Source organism: Plutella xylostella, chromosome 14, assembly GCF_932276165.1.
Source record: "Plutella xylostella chromosome 14, ilPluXylo3.1, whole genome shotgun sequence".
NCBI classification, from domain to species: Eukaryota; Metazoa; Arthropoda; class Insecta; order Lepidoptera; family Plutellidae; genus Plutella; species Plutella xylostella.
In genome coordinates, this window is record NC_063994.1 from 7053150 (window position 1) to 7076782 (window position 23633).

The following is a 23633-nucleotide window of genomic DNA, read 5'->3' on the forward strand; positions in this document are numbered from 1 at the left end:
AACTTTATAAGGCGAAGCGAAGCGCGCGGGAACAGCTAGTATTTTATATGGCTATAAGATATTTCACACCTAATGATTTAGCTACAGTAACAAGACGACCTTCACGCAAAATTCCTATGAAATCTGTGACGGTAAAAAATACATGCAAGCAAAATAGCTCCTTACAAATAAAAATAGCACTAATTAACTGCACCATTGCAAAACTTACCAGAATACGTGAGAAAACATCCAACCTTCGAATAAACAAGATCTGGCAACACCACCGACTGTCATTAACAGCAGACAGTTATCAATGTCACAACACTGGCCGCACAAATTAGAACACACTATAACTGCAAAAAGTCGCTCGCGAAAAGAAATCAAACGCGCGATCGGACGTGATTGGCCGGCGCCGTTGAGAACGTTCGAAATCGAAATTCAAACCGACGAATGACGTGACACTCACGTGCGCAAGCACCGACGGACTGGCGTCGACTGGAGCGGTTTCTCAAATGACTGGTTGGAGAGCCTTCTCCATTCACATCAACAAGTTTATTACAAAATTGTACACGACAAGTTGCTACTTAATGCCTTCGTTACAAAGACGGTAGTCGTTTGCTCGTAAACGCTAGTTATGACGTTTGGTGAACAGCTGCGTTACTGCCACTTTAGCTGCGCACGAGTCGATTTTTTGCAGTGTCTTGTTTTATTTTCATACTTTTCCTGTTTTGTTATTAGCAGTTTTGAAAATGATATTTTTAAATCTATTTGGTACCTAGATGGCTATTGATGAAAGTGTCTTATATTTTTTTGATAGAACTTTCTTTTCTGGGCAACGCGTTGATGTCTAATACTCCAGAGTTTTGTATTTAACGGATTTAGCACAAATGCCCATACCATCAAACATAAAACATCGAAACCGTCGACCGAATGGCGTAGTGGTTAGTGACCCTGACTACTGAGCCGATGGTCCCGGGTTCGATTCCCGGCTGGGGCAGATATTTGTTTAAACACAGATATTTGTTCTCGGGTCTTGGATGTGCCCGTAAAATGGCAATAGGCCCGCCCCCTATTACATTGGGACTAACATAACACTCTGGCGAAAAGTGGGTGCAGCAATGCACCTCTGCCTACCCCGCAAGGGAGTACATTAGTACAAGGCGTGAGTGCGTGTGTATTGTATATTTTTATAAAACATCGAAAATCTATTTTAAAGTTAAATTTTATATCCTACATCTAGATCCTATGCATATGGGTATGCCTATTTTTTATTTATTTTTCGTTTATTATTATTTTATATTATTAATGAAGAAAAATTTGACACATTATTTATTCTCAGCCACTAAAGTACCTACATACCTCTATATCTAGCTAAGTATATATTACGTATCTTAACAACAAAATACTTATAATTAAAAGTTAAAAAGAAAAAAATCGGCGTGCAGGCATAATTTAAGATGAAAAAAAGTCAACAAAAGTATTAAAGAACAAGTTTTGGCCAAACAAGTTTCTGGGAAAAACACAGGTTTGCGATTATCATACGAATCCTTTTATCAATATTTATTCTTCATCCACATATCTTACAGTCTCCTGATTCGGTTTATTAAAATAATTATATTATAATCTAAAGATAATGTTAAAGACCTTTCTTTAAAGATAAAGACCTTTATATTTTACTAGCACGTGGGGATGTAGGGAAAAAGAGAGGTCAAAATTTAGTTTTGTAAATTCGAAAAGCCTCACTAGCCAAGACCACTAAGTGCAGTCTTACTTTTGGAAGTTCATCCAAAAGCGTCCATTTAACTTTATAAAAACAAACGGAGTTTCATAAATGTATAGAGAAAAGGCGTCGGCAATTCCGATGAAATGGACGCACTTATGTGAATTTCTACACAAAGAATACTGAATGCGATGCGTCCGTTGCGTGCGTTGCCGAAAGGTGGATGCTTACCTTAAGGGGCACGCCCGGACGACCTACCAAGCTATGTGGAGGTCACCCAACAACATTCCAAATTGATGATGAGTATTTTTAGTAATTTGCCAATTCCAACTCGAATCTCGAAGATAACTAAAGGGGTATAAAAACATATGAATGTTTGTATGTTCCACTTTCGTTGTTCTCAGGGACAGTTAAGTTAAATTAAAATAAAGTTACTTTTATCGACTTTATTTGTTACTCACATCTACACACTTCTTATAAATAATAACACGTATAGTTAACAAAACAAATAAGTCACTATCCACTCTTAGCGCAAACAAATTGATAGGTACTCTCAGTCTATCGCACTACCTAGTATCTAGATATTATGCTTCATTACATGTATTATGTTTATCACTCGTCAGTAGATCAAGGGGTGGATACGTGCTTATCTCTTTTGTTTACTGTACAAGAGACATCTTAAAAACGTAAACATCAATAGAAATCTTTGGTCAAATTAGGTAACGAGAGAATAAAATTATAACGATAAACAGTAGAGTAATAAACTAATAACTATACAATACAATATAACTTTAGAAACACATCAGATAATTTTGCAAGTAAGAGTAAGCACGACTGTGCTTACAATTACTATTATAATAAGCACATCAGGTATACAGCTATTTAATTATATACTATGATAAATTGATTTTGAAATATGATTTCAAGGCTCTTCACTTATTAAAAAACTAAAAAATACTAACAATACAATATGGATGAATAGCTATCCTACACACCGACTACATTGATATTTAAAGCTATTTTTGGAGACAAAATACATTACTTAGGTAAGTACCTGAGATAGGAAATTTATAGGCCTCACTACTATTTAAAATAAATATCAATACAATAAATTATTTCATTGGCCATAAAACTTTTTTAAATGTATTTTTACTAACAGCTCTACCATCTTGCTTTACTGAAGAAAATCTATGAAATTATTAAATAAACGGAGTTTTTTTTTGTGAATATACAGAATGTGTTTTTTTTTGTAAATACATATATAGGATGTGTTTGCTATAGTGAGCTAAAAATGGAAGCTCATTCAGAATAACTATTATAAATGACGAGTGGAATCTGTATAAATAAAACGTGTACCAAACATGAAATTACATGACAATATAATTACGTGATACTGATACAACATTCATAAAAGTGATTTTCATAATATTTAATTATGTTTGTAACTAAAGTAGGCAGATAATATTAACTAGTGGAGTGGAAACCGGGACTAGGCAAACGTACTGTAGGTTGCCCTACGGCATCTAGCCCGACTAGGATGACGACTTGCGCAAGATGGCTGGTAATTGGATGCGGAAACTACAGATTCTTATATCTCGTATAGCTACTATTATCCAGTACTGTGTTTTCAGAGAGGCCAACGTCCAGCAGTGGACTCCTATAGGCTGATGAAGATGGTCCTATGTGCCTGAAATGACTCGCCACTCTACTCGGTAGGTGTAATCAGGGCCCTGAGTGCGAGTTTTTCCATCGTTCTAGAAGCGGCGAGTAAACGTAATTTTTTATGGCGCGGGCGAAATGCCACCTAGCGGTAAGTATATGTACTAGCTCCTCTACAATTTTGCGTTAGGTGTCACTGCTCGTTCGGTATTGAAAAACTCACACTTGAGCTGCAGGGTATAAGAAGAGTCCACCAACCCACACTACCAGCAAGCGTGGTGGACTGGGCCTAAAACCTTTCCTTCATTGAAAGGAGACCCGTGCCCCAGCAGTGGGGACGTGATGGGTCGTGATGTTTATGAGAAGTGGTTTAAATCTTCTTCCTGGTGAGGAACCAGGTCTGCATCGGCTCCGCTTTTCCCTTCATGGAGACGTGGCCGCGGTACGTCAGCTCGAACTGAGGGTCGAAGTTGTCTTCAGTCATGAGACAGCTGGAATGGGAAAGTGGTAAAATTAATAAGTATATTTTTGACTAAGCGCAGTTTTGAGTCTGGGGTAAAGAAATCTGATCGCTCACGGATATCCCTAGATTATACATAAAGCACCTTTGCAGTGATATAGTACATACCTATCAAGTTAAATTAGTGAAATATTGTATGTAAAACGCAAGATAAGTCGTATGTTGATAAGGTGTCAGGAGAGCGACATTTTGATGCAAGGATCGAGTGTTTTGTAAAATCTGGTGCTGGGAGTCTAATTTGGGACCTTTGAGTGTTGAATCGAAGCATCTACCACTTGACCATTACCATTCGGTTTTATGTAGGTCTAGCTATATACTCGTAATAGACACAACCAAAAGGTGCAACAAAAATAGTTGTGGGGCTTCTTAAACCAACAGTAAGTAGATTATAGCACTTTGAGGCTTTCATATAGGCAAGTAGGGGGACGAAGTTAGTGATTTTCAACTATTGTAGTTTTAACTATCAAGGAGGCCACATGTAGATTACATTTTTGATTTGAAGTTTTAAAATACTCTGTGTAAAACTATCAATACAAAAAAATATATAAAAAATCAAACTTAAGGCTGTCACTAAAGCTGGAAGAAAATCAGAATCTGTCAAATCTAGTGAGGGGGGGTTGAGGTATGCGGGGCGTTCTACGGACAATGACATGAAATTTTAACATAGTACTCGAAAACATAAAAGTGAAGACATGCCACTTTGTTAAAAATATTATACTAAGTAAGTAATATTGTTTTGTGATACGAAAATATTTATTTTTATTTGAAAGTATTTTTAATATTTAATAATTAATTATATATAAAGTCGTACCCGTGCCGATATTTATACAGGTTGTTGCAAAAAGGGTTTAATACTATGCCGAAACCTACGTGTGCAGCATGTTATTGATGTTATTTCTAAGCCAGGAAATGAAATCAGAATGTAAAAAAATCGCGAAAATATTATCAGAGTTTAATAGTTCAGGGTGTTGTATTAAACTCTGCCCCCGTGTAATAAAAAAAGTATAGTTAGCCGAAAGGGCGTTACTCAGGCGTCACTCTGAAAAACTTTTATCCTACGTAATTTTTTATATTCATGAAAAACGCTTCTTCATATAATTTTTTTTTGGTCACGTGACCTTTTAGTTAGACGACCTGTTTTTTTTTGGTGTTTCAAAAGCAGAACAGTAGTTTGCAGAACTCAGCATATACAGGGTGTCACAAAAGGTTACGTAGCTGGCAAAGGGATATGGGGAGGTCACCAGAAAAATAATAACATGTAAGTACCCCCGCAAGGGAGTACATTAGTACAAGGCGAGAGTGTGTATTTTTTTTTAAGTACTTATGTGTATTTGGGATATGATAGAAATAATATTTTTGTTTCTTAAAAACAAAAAAATTTACACCTTGCTGCGCTCTTTTGCTCACTGTAAGTACACCTACAAATATTGCTGTATTAAAAAAAACGGTTTTGTTATAACGATTATAAAAAAAAAGTTATTTTCATGTCAAGGAGTCATTTACCTAATTACGATTTCACTCACAGCAGGTGAACTGAAAAAATAAGTTCTAGTTCTATCATCACTTTAGATCGCAAACATTGTAACTCCACTTTTCTCGGCGAAAAGTACTCTTTGGTGTCAATAGAAACGTTTTTTGAATTCACATGTTTTCCTCTTTATTCGAAAAAAAAAACTGTATTCCGCATTTTACCATTTGTTTTCCTCTAAACCCCAAACCGTGATTTTTAAACAAGAAAACTTAGTAATTATACCCTTTATTCTCATATACAACGTGCGATGTAGGCGAACGTGAACGAAAACTATGCAATAAGCCTTTGTTTTTATTACTACTTTAGTAAATTACAATAACATACTCAACAATGTTAATTTTTTTTTGAAATGTTATGTTGTTAAATTAAGATCTAATATTTTATTAACATGAAGTTACTTTCAACTTTTTTTTGCATCTATGCGTCGAATCACAGCATGACGGCTGCTGCAGCTTCCTGCTGTCCTGTCCTCCAACCAATCCCACCAGTACTGCAGGTTGCGTCGAATACGAGCCATTCTCTTCGACTTGACAAGACAGGTGCTCCCGGAAGGATCATAGATCGCACGGAACCCGTACCGTATAGAGGCAACGGACTCCTTTGCAACAGCCCCCCAGATTCGGAAGTAGCCCATGCACTGCATGGCGAGCACAGCTGCAGCAATTTTTTCGTAATGAATCATTGGGATGTCATCCCCGAAGGAGGCTCTCAGCCTACCTCACGACCTGTGTGACATTAGAAAAATGCACTGTGCTAACGCCGTTTGCGAGCTTGATTTGCAGGACCGCGTTGTATGCCAAGTTCCACAGCAGAGGGGTCCAAGACCTACCGCTGTGGAACTCCGCAACTGAACTTCTTCAGTGAAAACAAACCCTCTCTTTTCGCATCCTTAATGTACTTGTTAGACACGTATGACCTCTGTCAATTTTCTGCAGATAAGAAGACAAGTGATGGTATACAAGAGCCGCCCTAAAGGTTCGCCCTCTAGGGGATAGAGTTGAACGCGGTTACTATTTTTAAGCAAACAGCCAGCGCAACAACTCGCCCGTGGTTCTTATCCTGCTCCGACAGTGAACGAACGCAAAGTATTGTACCCACTATTCGAATCCGCATTTCGAATGCCAAACTGACTGTCCGAAAGGTCGAAACCGTACCACCACAGAGGTATGACTCGTTCGAAGAGCTTATCAGGCTCTTACAGCAATCAGATGTGTCGGTACACTGAAAGATAATCTACAGGCCTGCTTTATTTATTTAGGAGCACTAATGGCCTCCTTTCAGTCATTGAGTCACTGGCACTCAGGCTGCGGTTGAACAGGAAGATAGACTGTCTAAACAAATCATTTTTAGGCTAGTTAAAAAAAACTTTAGGTGGGTAGTATGCCAACTAGAACTACAAATAAAACAGTATTTTTGTCTCCTCTAAAATTTGGTCACGAGGAGTTACGATGATTACGATCTAAGGTGACGCTGACGATATTTTATACAAGGTATTGAAAAAAGGGTATAAAGCTTAGCCAAAAGTGGATTTAGGTGCCATTCTGATCCACTTTTCTTCTACAATTTTGAAAATTCACGTAACAAAACCTTTTACATAGAAACTTATTCGATCACGTGACTTTTTACTATAGAGACCGAATTTATTTTTCGAGAATTTCCAAAACTTGGAGAACAAAAGTTGTTCAGAATAACCCCTGAGTCAAACCCTTTCGGCACAGTATACCCTTTTTGCAACATCCTGTATAGGTAATATCAGGTTTATAAAAGACCTGGGCCTGTAGAGTGAGACTCGGCATGGGGAGTCATAATTTATAGATCTTTTAGGTTGCAGTGGCGAATGGGCACTGGTAGCCCTGCCCTTTTCTATAACTATAACTATAGGTAATTTTATGGCAATTTAAAAATGGTATAACATTTATCTATTTGAAAAAATCATTAAAAATATACATTACCTATCACCCTAATTTAAAAAAAAAATTCAGCCCTTACTTTAAACTTATAACACCCCTCTATTTCCTTCAGGGAAAAAACCTGTGTATTTAAAATTTTCTTATGAGTTTTTTTTTAAAAACTAGGCTCTTACATAGTTGTACATAATATTATGCGGTATTTTATTCCACTTGTAACGCATAAAATTCATAGCTACAGTAAACATTTCATTTTTTTCATGGCGAGATACAGTCGCACTTAACCGCTTTTTTGCAAAGCTTGTTAAATAGATTTAAAAAATTATGTAAATTTTAGATCTTCAATTTTTAAAAATACTTACTTATTTTTAACAACCTGTAGTGTACAGACTACCACATCTTAAAATATATATATTTTTAATTAACTACGGTTTTTGGTTTCAAATAAAACAAATTATGAACTTACTTTTCAACACCCTGTATATTGTGTAGCTTACCTACCATACACAACCGTTAAAAAAAAAAAAAATACCCCTCAGAATATAAACAGGCTCGCGCTTTGGCATACTGCATTGACCGTATAGTTCTTATTCGGAGAATCTAATAAGTGTCATTATGTGCAATGTTTACCTTTATCTATGCATCTGTAACTCTATAGTAAAAAATGTAAACAAATCGAAAAGGCGAAATGTTTTCTAAGAATTTTCGGCTTTTCTGCATCTAAAATGATTAGTAAATTAACTTTCCATAGCAAATGCATATGTATTATAATACTTGTAGTCATAATTTGTTGATTTAATCAGTTTTTGTGAAATATTTGATAAAAAATAAAATGGCGTGGGTATCGCTCCTAACAGGCCGCCACCAGGGCGACGACTGAAGAAATCTGAAATCTGTCACGGTGTCATCATTTTTAAACCGGAATTTATTAGTTTTTTGCAAAAAAAGTTGACTTCTGGTCCATTAAATCCAACTCTTTAAGGTAACTTTGTTAAGAATTTAATTACCTACACATACATATAAGATTCCATGAAAATGGGCCCTCTGATTTCGAGGGTTTTTTCATAATAAGTCAAAAAATGGCAAAAGACATGGTGTGTTTACAATTTTTTTTAACATACTTATTATAATCCTGCACCAATTTATAAGCAACTAACATGTTCAGTATACCCTCTGCTACAAAATATATTTTTATCAATGTGATAGAAGCCACAGTTTTTCCAATCTAATCAAGTATATCAAGCCGACTTTAGCATTTTAGCTTTAGGGATCCCCTTAAAAGTCAACATTAACAAACAACGTTGCTCAAAATTACGTGAAAATTTAGTTTATTTAAATTTCGAGTAAAAATTTACACCTGTGACAATGGATTCGTTCATGGAATATTATTTCGACGAAGTGTTCAATAATTTACAGAGGGATTGTTTGAGTGAAAGGTATAAGAGACGTGAACTAGTGCAATATTTCAGTACTGTTATAGCTGGATGTGCCAAAGGTTTGTTTTCTTTTCAGCCAGTGCTAAATGTGATGAATACCTAAACATAAACCCCATTTACAAACGCCTTATTTGCTAACGATTATAAAGGCCGTGTAAGTAAGTTGTAACTTAAAAATGTGGGCAAACTGTTAGCGGCGAGATACGAGTACTGAGATAGTCAGCGCGCGTGACGCTGCAAACTGCGTACTAAACTAGCAGACTGTGGACACTCCATTTGAAATATATGGAAGAGCGTACTAAATCGATACGCCGCAAACTACGTTGGTCGCTAACAGTTTGCCTACTGGGGACACGGTCTAAGTATTTAGATGAGTTTTCCTAATGCCTGATATTATTTTAGTATGTCAGTTAAATATGTAGGGATTAATAGCCAATCATAATGTTTTGTTTCTATTCGTTTTTTTTTTAAATTTCCTAGCTTGTACCATCCAACATGTAGTAGGTCTAGATGCCCACGATCACATTGTTTTCCTTTACTAAATAAGCTATGGTATTCCTAGTATGTACCTACATACATTCCAAAGAACTCATTGTTACAGTCACTGCAAGGTATTGAAATCACATATAGTTAACTAAGCTACCATCGCTTTAACACAAATGACTTCCTCACTTAAATCCAGACTAAAAATATGAGGCTCTATAAAACATCTCCTCATATTTTCCAGGCCACAACCTTTCAGACAACGTGACTTGCCGCCATTTTGTCCGCGCTACTCTCCGCTACCACAACTCTTGCAAGACCAAAAATGGAGACGTTTGCCTCATGGGGAAATACCACAACCTGCTCTATATATCCATGAAACTAGCCTTCGACTGGAGCCTTCAGGATAATGGGACTGTTGCCAGTTTGTTGGACGAACTGTACGCTTGTGAGAAGACCTTTGAACGGATATTTTTAGGTAAGAAGAATGGAATGATGTATAGAGTTAACAAAGTATCATAATAGAGAAGGAGATATAAATTAAGTGCACAATTGCGTCGTATAGAACTTATATAGGTACTTTTATTAAATTATCAGTGAATAAGCAATAAGCAGGCTGAGACTCCTTGTGAAAAAAAGTGATGTGTCGGTTCTATAACCGAAACTTATGCATCTCAGGAAATAATAACGTGCTCTAAATATGTTATTATTAACGTCTCAATTTTGCAAATGGTTTCAGGTGCAATCTTTGGAACATCAGCTCCCCATTTCCTGGCTGGTTGGAAGTCAGACTTTGCTGACAAAGAAGAAAATATTCACGCACTAGTTTTCTTCCTCGACCACGCAACAAATGCTAACCTCGAATATACTGACGGCATCAATACATACCGGTTCATTGACGTACCTCTAGAGAGCTGTGGGAAGGCATCTCCAGTCAGAGTCGTCATCCAAATGGGTGCAGCCGAAATGCTCATGATTTTGTTGAGATTCGGAGCCAGAATTACAATAGAATCAGCCTCAACCCATCCCATAGAGACAATACTGGACAGACTTAACGAATACAATAGAAAATATCCTTACGAGCTGGTATCTTGTCTGAAACTCATAATGAGAGCCGTCCCAAGCGTGATAATAAATGTAGATAAAAGCGCCTTCAAACATTTAGATTTGCCAGATGACTATAATTACCAAAGAAAAGTAGCACTTCAAAAGTACGGAGATATAATAGAAGATCATTTGATTCCGTCGACCCGATGTGGCTTAAGACCGGCGGAGTTGAAGCATCTTTGCCGATGTTCGATCAGAGAACGTCTTTGGATGAACTTTCAATTGCCGTTCGGAATACAAAAACTACCTATACCCGAGACATTGAAGAAGTATCTAGATTTGATGGAAGATTAATACCTACCTATTGTTCAATAAAAAACGATTCGAATTTGGTGTTTATTTTATTTGTGTATTCCATATATGTTCCATACCAATGTAAATTGTACCTTACTACGTCTAGCAAACCCTGAGCAGTCAGAAACTAACGACTAATTTGACTGGCTAATCCTTTCACCACGGTAACAAACGCAAGTGCATCTGTAGCGTTTGTAGTAGAAAGAGGTACGGATAAATAATGCTGACAACTCATTTGTATCCTCACTAACATTGATGATAGGTAATAATTGATGGTGCCACGGACGGAGGCCGTCACATCTAGTAGTAGTAGACATTATCCAATAGACAAACAGCTATTCTAATAAACATAATGACGACCACTCACCAACACGCACTAGGCGAGCGTGGTGGACTACGAGTAGGCCTAAAACCCTTCCTTCATTGTAAGGAGAGCCGTGCCCGTGCCACACAGCAGTGGGGATGCAAGGGGTTTAATGATGATGATGACTTACTTGTAAGTATCCTCGCTGACGTTGATAGTGCCAGGCACGCCAGTGGTCTCGCAGCGGCTGGTCAGGTTGACGGTGTTCCCGAACAGACAGTACCGCGGCATGCGGTGCCCGATCACGCCCGTCACCACCTCGCCTGAGTGTATGCCGATGGTTATACCCTGGAAAGGAGTTGTGCTCTTTATTCTTTGGGTTATTAGACAGAGGTGAGCAAGCTCTGTGGGTAGAAGGGGGAAGTCGTGACTCCGCAATATAAGATAATGGACGGGAGTGGCCAGCGTAGAACAGCTGTTGCGCTTGGCGAAGAAAAAAGAGGTGTATGCAGAACTGACCGCCAACCTAATTGAGAGGCACTACGGTAAGAAGAAGAATAATTCCTCGGATTGGACAATGAGAAGATGAGGTTTGAAAGATTAAATAGCCTTAATGTTGTGGGAACAGTAAATCAGGGTGCAGGATGTTTCCTCCGTTATATTATCTCAACCTTTGTTATGATGGAAAGGTAACGTTATTAGATCAAATAACAGACACATGAATCTGCATGTTACATAAATATTTCTAGCCATACTTATACCTATTGTGTGATCTTACCACGGGTTCGCCATCAACAGTGACAGTTTTGGACAGATCCATCATCTCCAGGGCCAACAGTGAGATATGCTTGGCGTGACCCACTTTGTACTCCGGCAAGCCTGACACCGCCATGTATTTGTCTCCAACTGTCTCCACCTGAAAATGGTCCATTTTCAAACATTCGTCGTCAATCACCACCGCTTCTTCATGTTCCGAGTGTTTTTTAAGGTCTTTTCAATTATATTTTATGTTATGATAAAAACCAGCAGACATGAACTTGTAGAATAAACGGCTTTACCGCTAAAAGCTATATCTTCAGACAACCCATACACATTTGACGTAAACAAAGACTTATTATCTTTATCTTATAACCACTTTACCTTATAAACATTCGGGTTCCGTTTCTGATCAGTCAACACGTCAAAAGCCGTGTAGATGTCGTTGAGCATCCTCACAATCTTCATAGCTCCCTTGTGGTCATTGTTCCTGGCACAATAGTTGGCAAAGCCCACAATTCCACTGAAGAGTAAGGTAACCGGGTCATACCGACGGGCCGGGACAGGGCGCTGGTGACGAAGCTCTGTAGCCACGCTTTCTGGCAACACTGAGTAGAGGAGCCTGGAATTGTGAAGAGGTTACGGTAGTGATGTCAAGTCTTGGAGAAGAGGTAGTGAGTGAAGGCATGATGATGTTGTAGTGGCACAGAATTCTGTCCTCAGCCTTCCCTTTTCTAACACTACCAGCTTTCTAAGGAATGCTGGAGGATATTCCACGCTTAACCACTCGATGACTCGTCTACTTTAATGATTATTCGGCAGCGGCGGAAAGCTATAGATCGCATCCGGTGACGTGCTTTTGGATACCTACGTCCAGCAGTGAACTGCTATAGGCTGATGATGACCGGCCCACTGCCACTTCAGGTTATATTATGTTAAGAGTTATGACGTTAACCTTAATTTTGTGATGAGTCACTTAATTTTAAATGGCATATTTAATGATACTAACTATATTTACTATTTTGCTTATGTAACTATGTACCTATCAGTCTTCTGCTTCTCCGAGTCCAGCTCGCGGAAGGTCTGCTGCAGCTTGTCAGTCAGCACCTCGAGGTTCTGCGTGAGCTTGTAGTCCGCCTCGAACTGCTCCGACATGAGCACCAGGTCGCGGGTGGCGTCGTGCAGCGGGATGTCCGAGATGCAGAGGCCTCGGCTGTGGGTGAGGAGGAATTGTGTAAAGGGGGGGATAGGCACATAGGTTCCACTCAAGTGTGTCAGGTTCAGAGGGGTCACTCTCTAAATAGACGTAAGAACAAGAATTGTAGCGCATACAGTTAAAGGTCCATATTTGTTGTTCCGAAGTTTCGGAGCGCTGCACTAATAGGCACGAACCACGGCTCTGTTCGTTTTAATTTTTAATTGAAATCGTGCTTAGGCACCAAAAAGGTAACTCCCGAAGGGGTAGTCAGGGATATAAAGTAAAAATAATTAAGATTAAGAAGAAGTAATTACCGAGTCAAGTCATCCAGATTAGTGACGCTGGGGTAGCACTGGAACACCACAACGTCTGTCTCCGGAATGTACAACATTTGGCCCTGGAAAAATAGGAAAAAGTACTTAGTTAGTACTCAAAATGCTATCGATCAATAGTCTCCCACAGAATGTATTGCTAAACATTGTGTTTAAGGCGCTATACAAAATTTTAAATGAGCTTGCTTCTCGTTGCAGTTTAATCGGGATAAATGGCATCTGGTTTGTGGTCTCCACTCGATAAACTCCTTGTTATTGTTATTTCCGCTTGCTTGTACCTAAGTTTTTAATTCTCCACTGCAAATATGTTGTAATTTCTAGCCTGTAGATACACGGTTTGTCATCGTCATGAAAGGATTTGCCAGTCAGGTTAGGGTAGATAATGTAGATATGGATAGTCATGAAGTGTCCGTATTCGAGCTAGCTTCAGTAACAGATCACCGAGGTTAAGCAAAACATGGCACGGTCAGCCATTTTATGCGTGACCTACTCACCCGTCAACTCTCAAGCTAGCTTGTGTTGGGGTCCACCAGGCCAGCATGGTGGACTAGGCCTAAAACCCTTCCTTCATTGGAAGGAGACCCGTGCCCCAGCAGTGGGGACGTATTGGACTATTGGACGACTGGTGAAGTGGTTAGTGAACATGACTGCTATGCCGAAGGTCCCGGGTTCGATTCAAATGTACCTTCAGCCGCAGCGGCGCGATGTCCTCGCTGGGGTCGGCGACGCTCATCTCCTCGGGCCGCGTCTTCAGCACGTACACCGTGTTGATGTGCGCCAGCACGTTCGCGAACGTCATCTCCAGGTGGGGACGCACCTTTAGAAATAGGACAAGTTGGTGTTAGTTGAAAGGAGGTAGATGTAAAGACTATTGAGCAGTGGCGGCGCATTATCTACAGGGTATTAATATTATTATTATTATTTATTTATTAAACAATGCAGTGTTATGAACATGAGGTGTAAGGGGAACACACGGCAGAACGCGGACGGACTGACCTTTCTTTTTTCTGCGACTTTTGGAAATTTCGCTATGTGTATACAGGATGTTGCAAAAAGGGTATACTATAAAACCACAAAGCAGAAAAAAACTCATTCTCCATAGTAAAAAGTCACGTGACCAACAAAGTTTCTATGGGAAATGTTTTTTTTTCGCTAGTTTTGAAATTCAGATTAGTATACCCTTTTTGCAACACCCTGTATATAAACTGTAAACTCACAGTATCAACAGCATCTACCTGTTTATAAACTCACAGTATCAACAGCATCACCCTGTATAAGAACTCAAAGTATCCAGCATTTAACAACAGCATCACCCTGTATGTAAACAGCATCAGTCTGTATAAGAACTTATGGTGTCCAGCATGTAACAACAGCACCACCCTGTACAAGAACTCACGGTGTCCAGCATGTAACAACAGCATCACCCTGTACAAGAACTCACGGTGTCCAGCATGTAACAACAGCACCACCCTGTACAAGAACTCACGGTGTCCAGCATGTAACAACGGCACCACCCTGTACAAGAACTCACGGTGTCCAGCACGTCGGTGATGCGGCACTTGGGCCGGGCGACGCGCGGCAGCAGCCGGGACACCGCGCGGCCCGCCTGGATGATGACCAGCTGCCGGTTGAACATCAGGTGGAAGGGGAACACGCGGCAGAAGGTAGAAGGGCTGACTTTTGGCTCTGGAATGGAATTTGTTTACTACTAGTTGAGACCCTGAAGGTCTAGTACGGAGCGTAAGACGAGCACGTTTCGATGTGACAGAAGCTTTCCGTCTCGCTCTCAAAGCCGCGCCATGGGAATGAGCGCGACGCTAAACTTTTGTCACGTCTTGGCGTGCGCAACTTGCGCCCTCTGCTAGTGCTAGGCATTCAGATTAACCTCAAAAAAAGTTATACAATTAGTAACGTTTAAGCAAGGGCACGAAAGAAGCCTGCCCGAGAGACTATCAACTGTTCCTTAGAATTACATCCAGCATACGTTGAACATGATCGAAAGCCGCTAAAAAACATTAACGCCGCAATGTAGGAATATGCAATATCAAATACAGTGCCATCTAGCGTCACAAACACAAACCTAGCGACAAAGTCTCGATCTCGGCGATCTCCGGTGCGGAAACTCTTCCTGAAGTGGAGGTTTCTGTGATGAGGAACTGGACGTGGTCGCACTCCTCCTTGGTCTTCAGGATTTCCACCTTCACCTCGGTGTTGTGGAGCTTGCTGGCCACCGTCTGGAAATTACATAACATTCAGGTGAACTTCATGAAGATTGTGAAGGTTTTAACAATAATAAACATACAATAAGTATCAGCTTTTTGATTGATGAAAGCGCCTCTTTCCTCACATCAAACGTTTTTTTTGTACATAGGTAGGTACTAATTCTTCTTCACTTCACAACCCATCACGCCCCCAATACTGCTGCTGCGGCATGGGTCCCCTTCAAAGGAAGGGTTTTTGGTCAAGTTGGCGGGTTGGTGGTTTGGCCAAGCAAGCTTGAGAGAGTTGTCGGGTAAGTGTCATAATGATTCTCTTCATATTCTTCAATCCCGCTATCTCCTCCGAGGAGTCTGGGGCTGACACCTGGCGCTTCCATCCTTCTCTGTCGTGGGCCAGCAAGTTGAGCTCTGGCCATGACTTCCCTTTCTCTTAGGCCTCGCTGAATATATAATAATAATATATGATTTGATTTGAGGTGATTTGAGGTGTTTTAATGTAGCTGTAAACCTCCCTGGGATTATTCTACATAATACTAGAGAAGTGTTTAGTATTATGATTACCTCGCAAACTGGGTACCTGTGTTTATTTAATATCACTGATAGATTGAAATTAGGCCCAGTCCGTATTACTATGTTTTTTTTAATAACGTTTCATATTTTATGCCTCAGGCAGGTAGCCATCAAATCCTTCCTATATTCAAGTGCTTATTCTAGTGTTAAACCATCTAATTTTAATGACTAATTTATCAATTTACCACCAAAACGCCCGAGGGCTACGAACCAAAACTGCTATTTTTAAACAGCAAGTGAGACTTAACGATTTTGATGTCATAACAATTACCGAATCTTGGTTGCTGGACTCAATATCCGACTATGAGCTGTTCGATGAGAGATACAGCGTGTGGCGCCGCGACCGTGACTACGCCGCCACCGGGCAGACCCGCGGCGGGGGCGTCATGATCGCGGTGAAGAGCGGGCTCCGCGCTCGCCGGCGCGCGGACTGGCAGTCCACCGCTGAGGACATCTGGCTCTCACTCACCTCTCAAGGACCGCGCGCGGGCCGTGCCGCCTCACTGCATATATGTACACTTTACTTGTGTAGTGACAACAAACTACTAACATTCGCGATGCAACTGCAAAATTTTATTAACAAAATATCTGACATTATAACTGACAGCAAAGATACCTACTTGATACTAGGGGACTTTAATATGAGCGCCATTACGTGGAGTCCTTCCACTGATTGTCTACTACCGAGTAATTTAACCAGCGACTACATGGTTGATTTTATCGACGCTCTTAACATATGTAATCTCCATCAATTTAATAATGTACCGAACCAGTACGGCCGTATACTCGACCTCATCCTGTGCACCGCGCCCGCCTCGGTGCGCGCGTGCCCCGACCCGCTCGTGCCCGAGGACCCGCACCACCCGGCGCTGCTCATTGACTTGGATGTTGCTAATTTCAAACCTCTCAGGCTGGCTCCGCAGAGGCGTTTCGCTTTTAACCGCGGCGATTATACATCGATAAAAAAATGCATCCGCGATACAAACTGGTGCACAATACTACGTGCTCACAACTTAAATGACTGCATCGAACGATTCTATAAAATTATTTATGAATTTCGGGATACTTTTATACCTATTCATAGCCCATCCACATTCAAATTTCCACCTTGGTATAACTCTTGTCTTGTCAAAATGATTAAAGAAAAAAACAAATATTTCCGGAAATACAAATTGTATGGTAATTTATCAGACAAATCTTCATTTATTTTGATTAGAGATCGGGTTTGTAAGGCAGAACGCCAATGCTATAATATATATATAAACCGTATTGAAAATAGTATTGCCAGTAACCCCAAAGCGTTTTGGAGTTTCGTTAAGAGTAGTAAGGGTAGGGGTAACTTTCCTGCAGAAATGTCCTACGCTGGACACTCGTCGGATACAGGTCAGGGCATAAGCGAACTTTTTTCCACTTATTTTCACTCCACTTTTTTGAATAATAGTAATACGACTACTATTCTCCCAAACGACACAGTTTCAGATCGTTCTAACTGCGATATTGGATCAATCGAGATTGACACAAAGGTAATCGAAAAGTTACTTAAATCACTTGACCTAAGCAAGTCCGCGGGGCCCGACTCCTTACCGGCCATCTTCCTCGTCAATTGTGCCGAGGAACTCAGTATACCACTTTCCATTTTATTTAAGCGCTGTGTTGACGAGGGAGTTATGCCTTCCATTTGGAAATCTGCTTACATTTCCCCGATCCACAAAAAGGGCCCTAAAGAATGTGTTGATAATTATAGACCAATATCCAAGCTCTGCTTAGTGTCCAAAATTTTAGAGCGAGTGGTTTACAATCAGCTCTATAACACACTTAGGCATACATTCAGTCCTGCTCAGCATGGCTTCCTTAAATGTCGGTCTACGGTATCAAACTTGCTGCTATTCAGCGACTTTATTTCAGACCACCTAGCTAGAGGGGACCAAGTTGATGCAATTTACACGGACTACAGCAAGGCGTTCGACCGTATCGACCATACTCTACTTCTGAAAAAACTACATATTCAGGGCATACGGGACAACCTTCTAAAGTGGTTTCACTCCTATTTATCAAATCGTTCTCAGGCTGTTGTCCTTAACGGGTTCACCTCGACCTGGAAAGACATTCCCTCTGGGGTGCCTCAGGGATCCCTGTTAGGGCCGCTACTCTTCATCGTTTTTATTGGTGACATAGACTCCTGCTTCGCGAATTCCTCCCATCTTCTATTTGCAGACGACATGAAGATCTACAAATCTGTCAACAATGCAGCGGACGCAACTTCACTTCAAGAAGATCTACTTAGATTGGACGCATATTGTGCTGTCAACAAACTAGACCTGAACGTATTCAAGTGCTTGATGATTTCATTTAGTAGGAAAAGGTCACCATACGAATTTGACTACCGAATCCGAAGTCAGAAATTAGCGAGGGTTTATTCAACCCGTGACCTTGGCGTAATTTTGGACAGCAGGTTAACTTTTGACGAGCACATTGATAGTGTGGTAGGTAAAGCATGTAAGGCACTTGGCTTTGTTATGCGATCGTCTAAGCCATTCAAGAGTATGAAAACGGTGAAGTTGCTCTTCTGTGCTTACGTGCGGAGTCACCTGGAATATGCCAGTCAGGTCTGGAACCCTCGATATGCAGTTTGCATCAACAGAATAGAGCGGATCCAGAGAAAATTTACACGGTATCTCGGTTTCAAGTTTAAGGTCCCCTATAGGCCCTATGAGCACCGGTGCGAGCGATTTCACCTTTTACCTCTTGAACTTCGGCGATCTGTGGCAGACGCTATATTTGTGCTTAAGGTCGCCAGAGGTGAAATAGACTGCCCCCAGTTGTTGCAGCTCATTAAACTTAGAGTTCCAGAGAGATTGACGCGTAAAAAAGACATCTTGCATGTGCTTCAATGCAGTACGAACTACAGGCAGAACTCTTTTGTAGTAAGGGCTAGTATCATGGTCAATAGGTTGTGCGAGTCCAACGATATCGATATCTTTCACAGCAGTTTCGAGGCTGTTAGGGCGGCATTCGTTCGTAATTTCGTGGCATCACTGGCTTAGTGGCAACGGTTATGGTAGAGGATATATCACAATGTTAAGGTTAAGTTAACTACGAAGCATTCTCTTAGTTTTTTAAATTATATAACTTAATTTAATTTTAGATGTAGGTATGTATTCTTATATTGGTCTGTTTCTTTGTGTTTATGTATGTGTAACTCCAAGACAAATTTATATTGTATTTTATTGTGTACTAGTGAAAACTTGTAATTGGCTCTCTGTTGTCTATTATAAATAAGTGTTTTTGTCAAAATAGCTGTAAGTTTTCCATTTAAAATAAAATAAAATAAATAAAATAAAATAAAATAAATAATATGGATCGCTTCCAGGTATGAGCTGGTCGACCGGGTCGCCTTGAATCGCCCTGGGGTTTCCATTGTAGGGCCACTTTCGGTATAAAATATGATCATAAGGTCTTCGCAGTGTGTGGCCCAGCCATCGCCATTTTCGCTCTTGGATGTCTATATTATGCAAAATACGTGTGTATTCCATAAACTGTATAAGTAAATAAACAAAAAATTCCTAACCACAAACATTCAATAAGCCACACAACCACCCCAAAAACAACAAAACACGAAGGTAAAATAGCAAAACTATCCTGGCGGGTTGCCAAAAAGCCACTTACCTTAACAATGCCAATCACGATATGCTCAAGGCCGGGTCTGTCCGAGTAGTAGTGCAGGACTAAAGCGCCATCTTCAGGCCGTTCGGTACACCTGAAGGACGGGGATCGCATCCCGGGGTATAGCGTCCCGAGGTGGTCGTGAAGACCATCGAGGTTCTGGAAAATAAGGATTAATGTTATGAGAAGACGGAATGGTAACCAACATTAGGGCTGGATTAGGGTTTGAAGCGTATGTAGTCGAACAAGCTTCAGTGATTGTAACTCATCATTGAAGTTAAGCACTACATATTGGCACGGTCAGTCATTGGATGGGTGACCGATTTTACCTAATTTCATGTGGCTTCTTTTCTGGGCGCTCCTAAGCGGAGATATTTTGTAATTCTCCGCCACAGAGTAAATAATACTAGTGTGTGCTGTTCTGCTCGTTCCGCCCTCTGGCATTGTAGAACGATATTTGGCACATAGACATAACTACAAGTATTATAATAATATACATACCTGTAAAAAGTCCCGTGGCGTAGCCCCAAGTACTTGCAAGATCTTGTCGTATCCAGAATCTTGACAAAATTCAAAGAAAGTCTTTCCAAACAACTCCAAAATAGCATCTGCCGGTATTTCTGAAAATAAACAGATTATTATGATACAAACACAGATATATGCATAATATTTATATAGGTAGACCGTACCTACTCTACCTACTATCCCTATATATATTTATAGATAAACTAAAACTTACGTTAACACAATAATCGCTGATGGTCCCGAAAAAAACCTGCGGCATACTCCACATGATGTAATACCTACATGTTACCAGTAGGTCAAAGATAAAGTAAAAGGTAAACTCACTGATTAAATTCCACCTATATTCGGGATATACATTTATAGCCTTTCAATTTTCCTTTGTATTAGGTAGGTACTATGCTATGACTCACGCAGTATCTCGACGGCAGCTGTGATGAGGTTGTAAGTTATTTCATCTTCGTATATCTGTCGGACCAGGAACGAACCCTCCATAGCAACATCTGCTTTTTTCCTAAAACATTGTTAAGTAAGTATTGAGTAAAGATCGTCAACTTTTGTCCAAAGATTTTGTTTTATTTATGAAATATGTATGGCACTTTTGATGACATTAAAAAAACGCATTTGAATTGATCAGACGGCGTGGACAGCTGTCTCACAAACTTCAACAATATAACTCCAGTAGTTTTTGGAATACATACATAAACATAAATTATTATTATGAAAACATTTTCACTTACTTGATTTTCTCCCATGTTTCTTCACCGTAAGTTTTAAGAACCAACAGTTCCAAGGCGTAGTTTACGAAGCCGTACTGTAAAATTAACGAAAATTTAACTGTTAGTAGGTACCTACACTAATGGCTACATAAATATTTTGTATGCACAATAATGTTGAATATTCATTTTGTTATTTTTCAACAGCAGAGTTACTAAACTCACCATGATTGGAGCTCAATAACTTTGGACCTGTAACAAAAACTAAGTTAGGTAGGTACTTATAATTATTATTTTTAACCGAATTCGAAAAAATGAGGTTCTGAATTCGTCTGTATGTTATTTAAATTTAAACGTATGTCCTTACATTTACACTAATATTTTACATGATCACCCGGCCGTACTTACAACTACTAAGCTACAAATTTATCATTACGACACCTGTTTTACAGCCCTTTAATAAAGGCACTTTACTTACTACAATGCTGCCTTCACAATTCACCACAAAGACATTTAAGTATTTATTTAACGGTGGCGTAGAAAAATTCATTTTCCTTTGTAAAGTAATCTCACAATCACTTTGCACTCAAGACAAAGGGGATTCCGAGCTTTTTTATTTTAATTTTCCTCTCGAGAGAGCTCTTCGGACGACTGAGGAAATATATTGTCAAGAAAACGAACAATACTCTGCAGCCCCACTATTATTATTTTATTACCAATAATGAATTAAACCGTCTATTCTATTCTCTGTGGAGGTGTAAGTTCTGAATTTAAACCAACTGAATACTTTTAACTTCAAAAAAGCTGTGAATAAATATTTGTTGTCCCTGGATTATGAGCAAACTGAATGTTTGTTAACAACTTTAAAATGAATAACTTTTTACATAAATAACTATATTGATCAACATGTATACTTACATAAAAACCACCTACAATGTTATATTAGTGTGATAATACACCTTATTTTAAGTTTAACTATTTTTATTGTTTACTCGTTTGTTAATTATAATGCATGTCTTAAAAAGCATTACCGCGGGTACGCAAACCTGCCGGCTACACACAATGTTCCAACATGTTCTTAATTAAATGTGTATTGATATTTTTTATCAAGAATGTTTGAGAGGAGGTCACTGATGCCTATCTTACAGGTTCTACCTAGTTTAGGTGTCAGAGGATTACCCTGTTATATAAACTCACACTATTAATGCATATTGCTCATTTGTTAGATTCTTATAATTATATAACTAAGCAACTTTATTATTGTACCTACTAAGTACTATTTTTTGGCAAATAAAGATGATTATTATTTATTTATTTAAGTACCTGCACCTGGCTCTCTCGGATGGAACCTTTATGCATATCACCAAGGTCTAAACTGCCTTCCTAAGCTTGGAAAATTACCCACCACGCTGGTCCACTGCGGGTTGGCGGCATTCGAATCTCTGGTGTGAGAAGCGGGTTCCTAATTTAGAATGACAAAGGCCAGCACCCGCCTTGGTGGTTTCGGGATAACGATTTCGGAGACGGAAGTTATGATTTTTTTAAACTGCCGGCGCTAGTTCTGCCTATAAAGTACAGTCAGCTGCATAAGTAGCTGTACACTTTTGTACCTTGTGGAACTCACAAACTGCCTATTAAAACATTTACAGTTTGTTATGTAGCTAGTTTGACAAGGAACAAAAGTGTATAGCTACTTATGCAGCTGACCGTACGATAAAATACAATAATGTTACAAAAAAATTGTCGGTTCATGTGCCGAACATCCTGTATTATCTGTGGTTGGGACTATGACTGACAGGGCCACCTTGTGTGTGGTCAAACGCCATCTATATTAGTTTTTGGTACTATTATAAATGCTGCTCGTCAGCAGATGGCGTTGAAACAGTTTATTTAAAATACAAACGTACAGCGTTACTACCCGTTAATAGATGGCACTACAATCGTTTTATTTATACTTTGATCTAATCTAATTTGTTTTTTGTATAGGAATGCAAGCTGGGTAACAAAACAGGTAATAACTAACTAGATCAATGTAAATAATTACCACTGTCAAATAGAAAATTATCTACTTACTACAAATATTAATTATAATTGTTATTAAAGTAAAAGTTTTAAGCAAAATATTTATAAAATTACACTGGATGTTACGGCTATAAATTTGAGCATAAATAGGTACTTAAATTTACTATAAAAATTAAATGTTGAAAATCAACGTTATTATTTGTTTGATTTACTATCTAACAAACTGGGATCCTAATAAGTATTGTGTAAAAAAATATATCAAACCCTGAAGCGGTGATTTTCGCAACTCTCACCTCTTTCTCAGGAAATTAGGTCGTTTTGTCGTTCCCAAACTCCACACACATGTCTCCACTACACGTATTTGTTCGGATTTATCACAATTCCACACAAATTCACCCTCCGTAGCACCACTCGGGCCAAGTTATTGGCGCACACTGACGCAAAAGGCGGAGAGCCGAGGCAACATTTTGTGTGAACGTACACAGTACAAAGAATATTACTTAGGTGCTGTCATAGAATTCACTCACTTTAAAAGATTCTTTATTATATTTTTGATTTGTTGCTGTTAGAATAAAAGTTTAATTTGTGAAATACAGCCATTTCACAAAATATTTTAGTAGAGTACTTATTTTCTGTGATTGACCGACCCGCCATCTGTATCGGCTTTTCCGAAACGTAGCTTTTCTTTGTATGCT

General features: G+C 39.3%; 3 protein-coding genes across 3 annotated transcripts in view; 1 reads left to right on the forward strand and 2 right to left on the reverse strand.

Moving 5' to 3' along the window:
• LOC105383487 (glutaredoxin domain-containing cysteine-rich protein CG31559) overlaps positions 1-497 on the reverse strand; it is a 68891-nt gene extending 68394 nt beyond the window's left edge. Inside the window, exon 1 of the mRNA XM_011553535.3 lies at positions 209-497. The gene's annotated coding sequence lies outside the window, so the exon portion shown is untranslated. The remainder of the gene's footprint in view (positions 1-208) is intronic.
• Positions 498-3306: 2809 nt separating this feature from the next.
• On the reverse strand, positions 3307-23386 carry LOC105383490 (guanylate cyclase soluble subunit beta-1). Its single transcript, XM_048625513.1, has 15 exons — positions 23232-23386; positions 21142-21168; positions 20941-21014; positions 20614-20714; positions 20180-20298; positions 19682-19837; positions 15307-15460; positions 14758-14912; positions 13912-14043; positions 13209-13291; positions 12739-12909; positions 12081-12318; positions 11719-11856; positions 11131-11288; positions 3307-3849 (listed from the first exon to the last, which is right to left on the reverse strand). The coding sequence occupies exons 2-15, from the start codon at positions 21142-21144 to the stop codon at positions 3729-3731; spliced, it is 1803 nt and encodes a 600-aa protein (XP_048481470.1). The 5' UTR covers positions 21145-21168; positions 23232-23386; the 3' UTR covers positions 3307-3728.
• LOC105383488 lies at positions 8598-10638 on the forward strand. The gene is made up of 3 exons (XM_038120636.2): positions 8598-8811; positions 9480-9713; positions 9975-10638. Exons 1-3 carry the CDS (start codon positions 8682-8684, stop codon positions 10634-10636), a joined length of 1026 nt encoding a protein of 341 aa, XP_037976564.2. The 5' UTR covers positions 8598-8681; the 3' UTR covers positions 10637-10638.
• Positions 23387-23633: the final 247 nt, after the last annotated feature.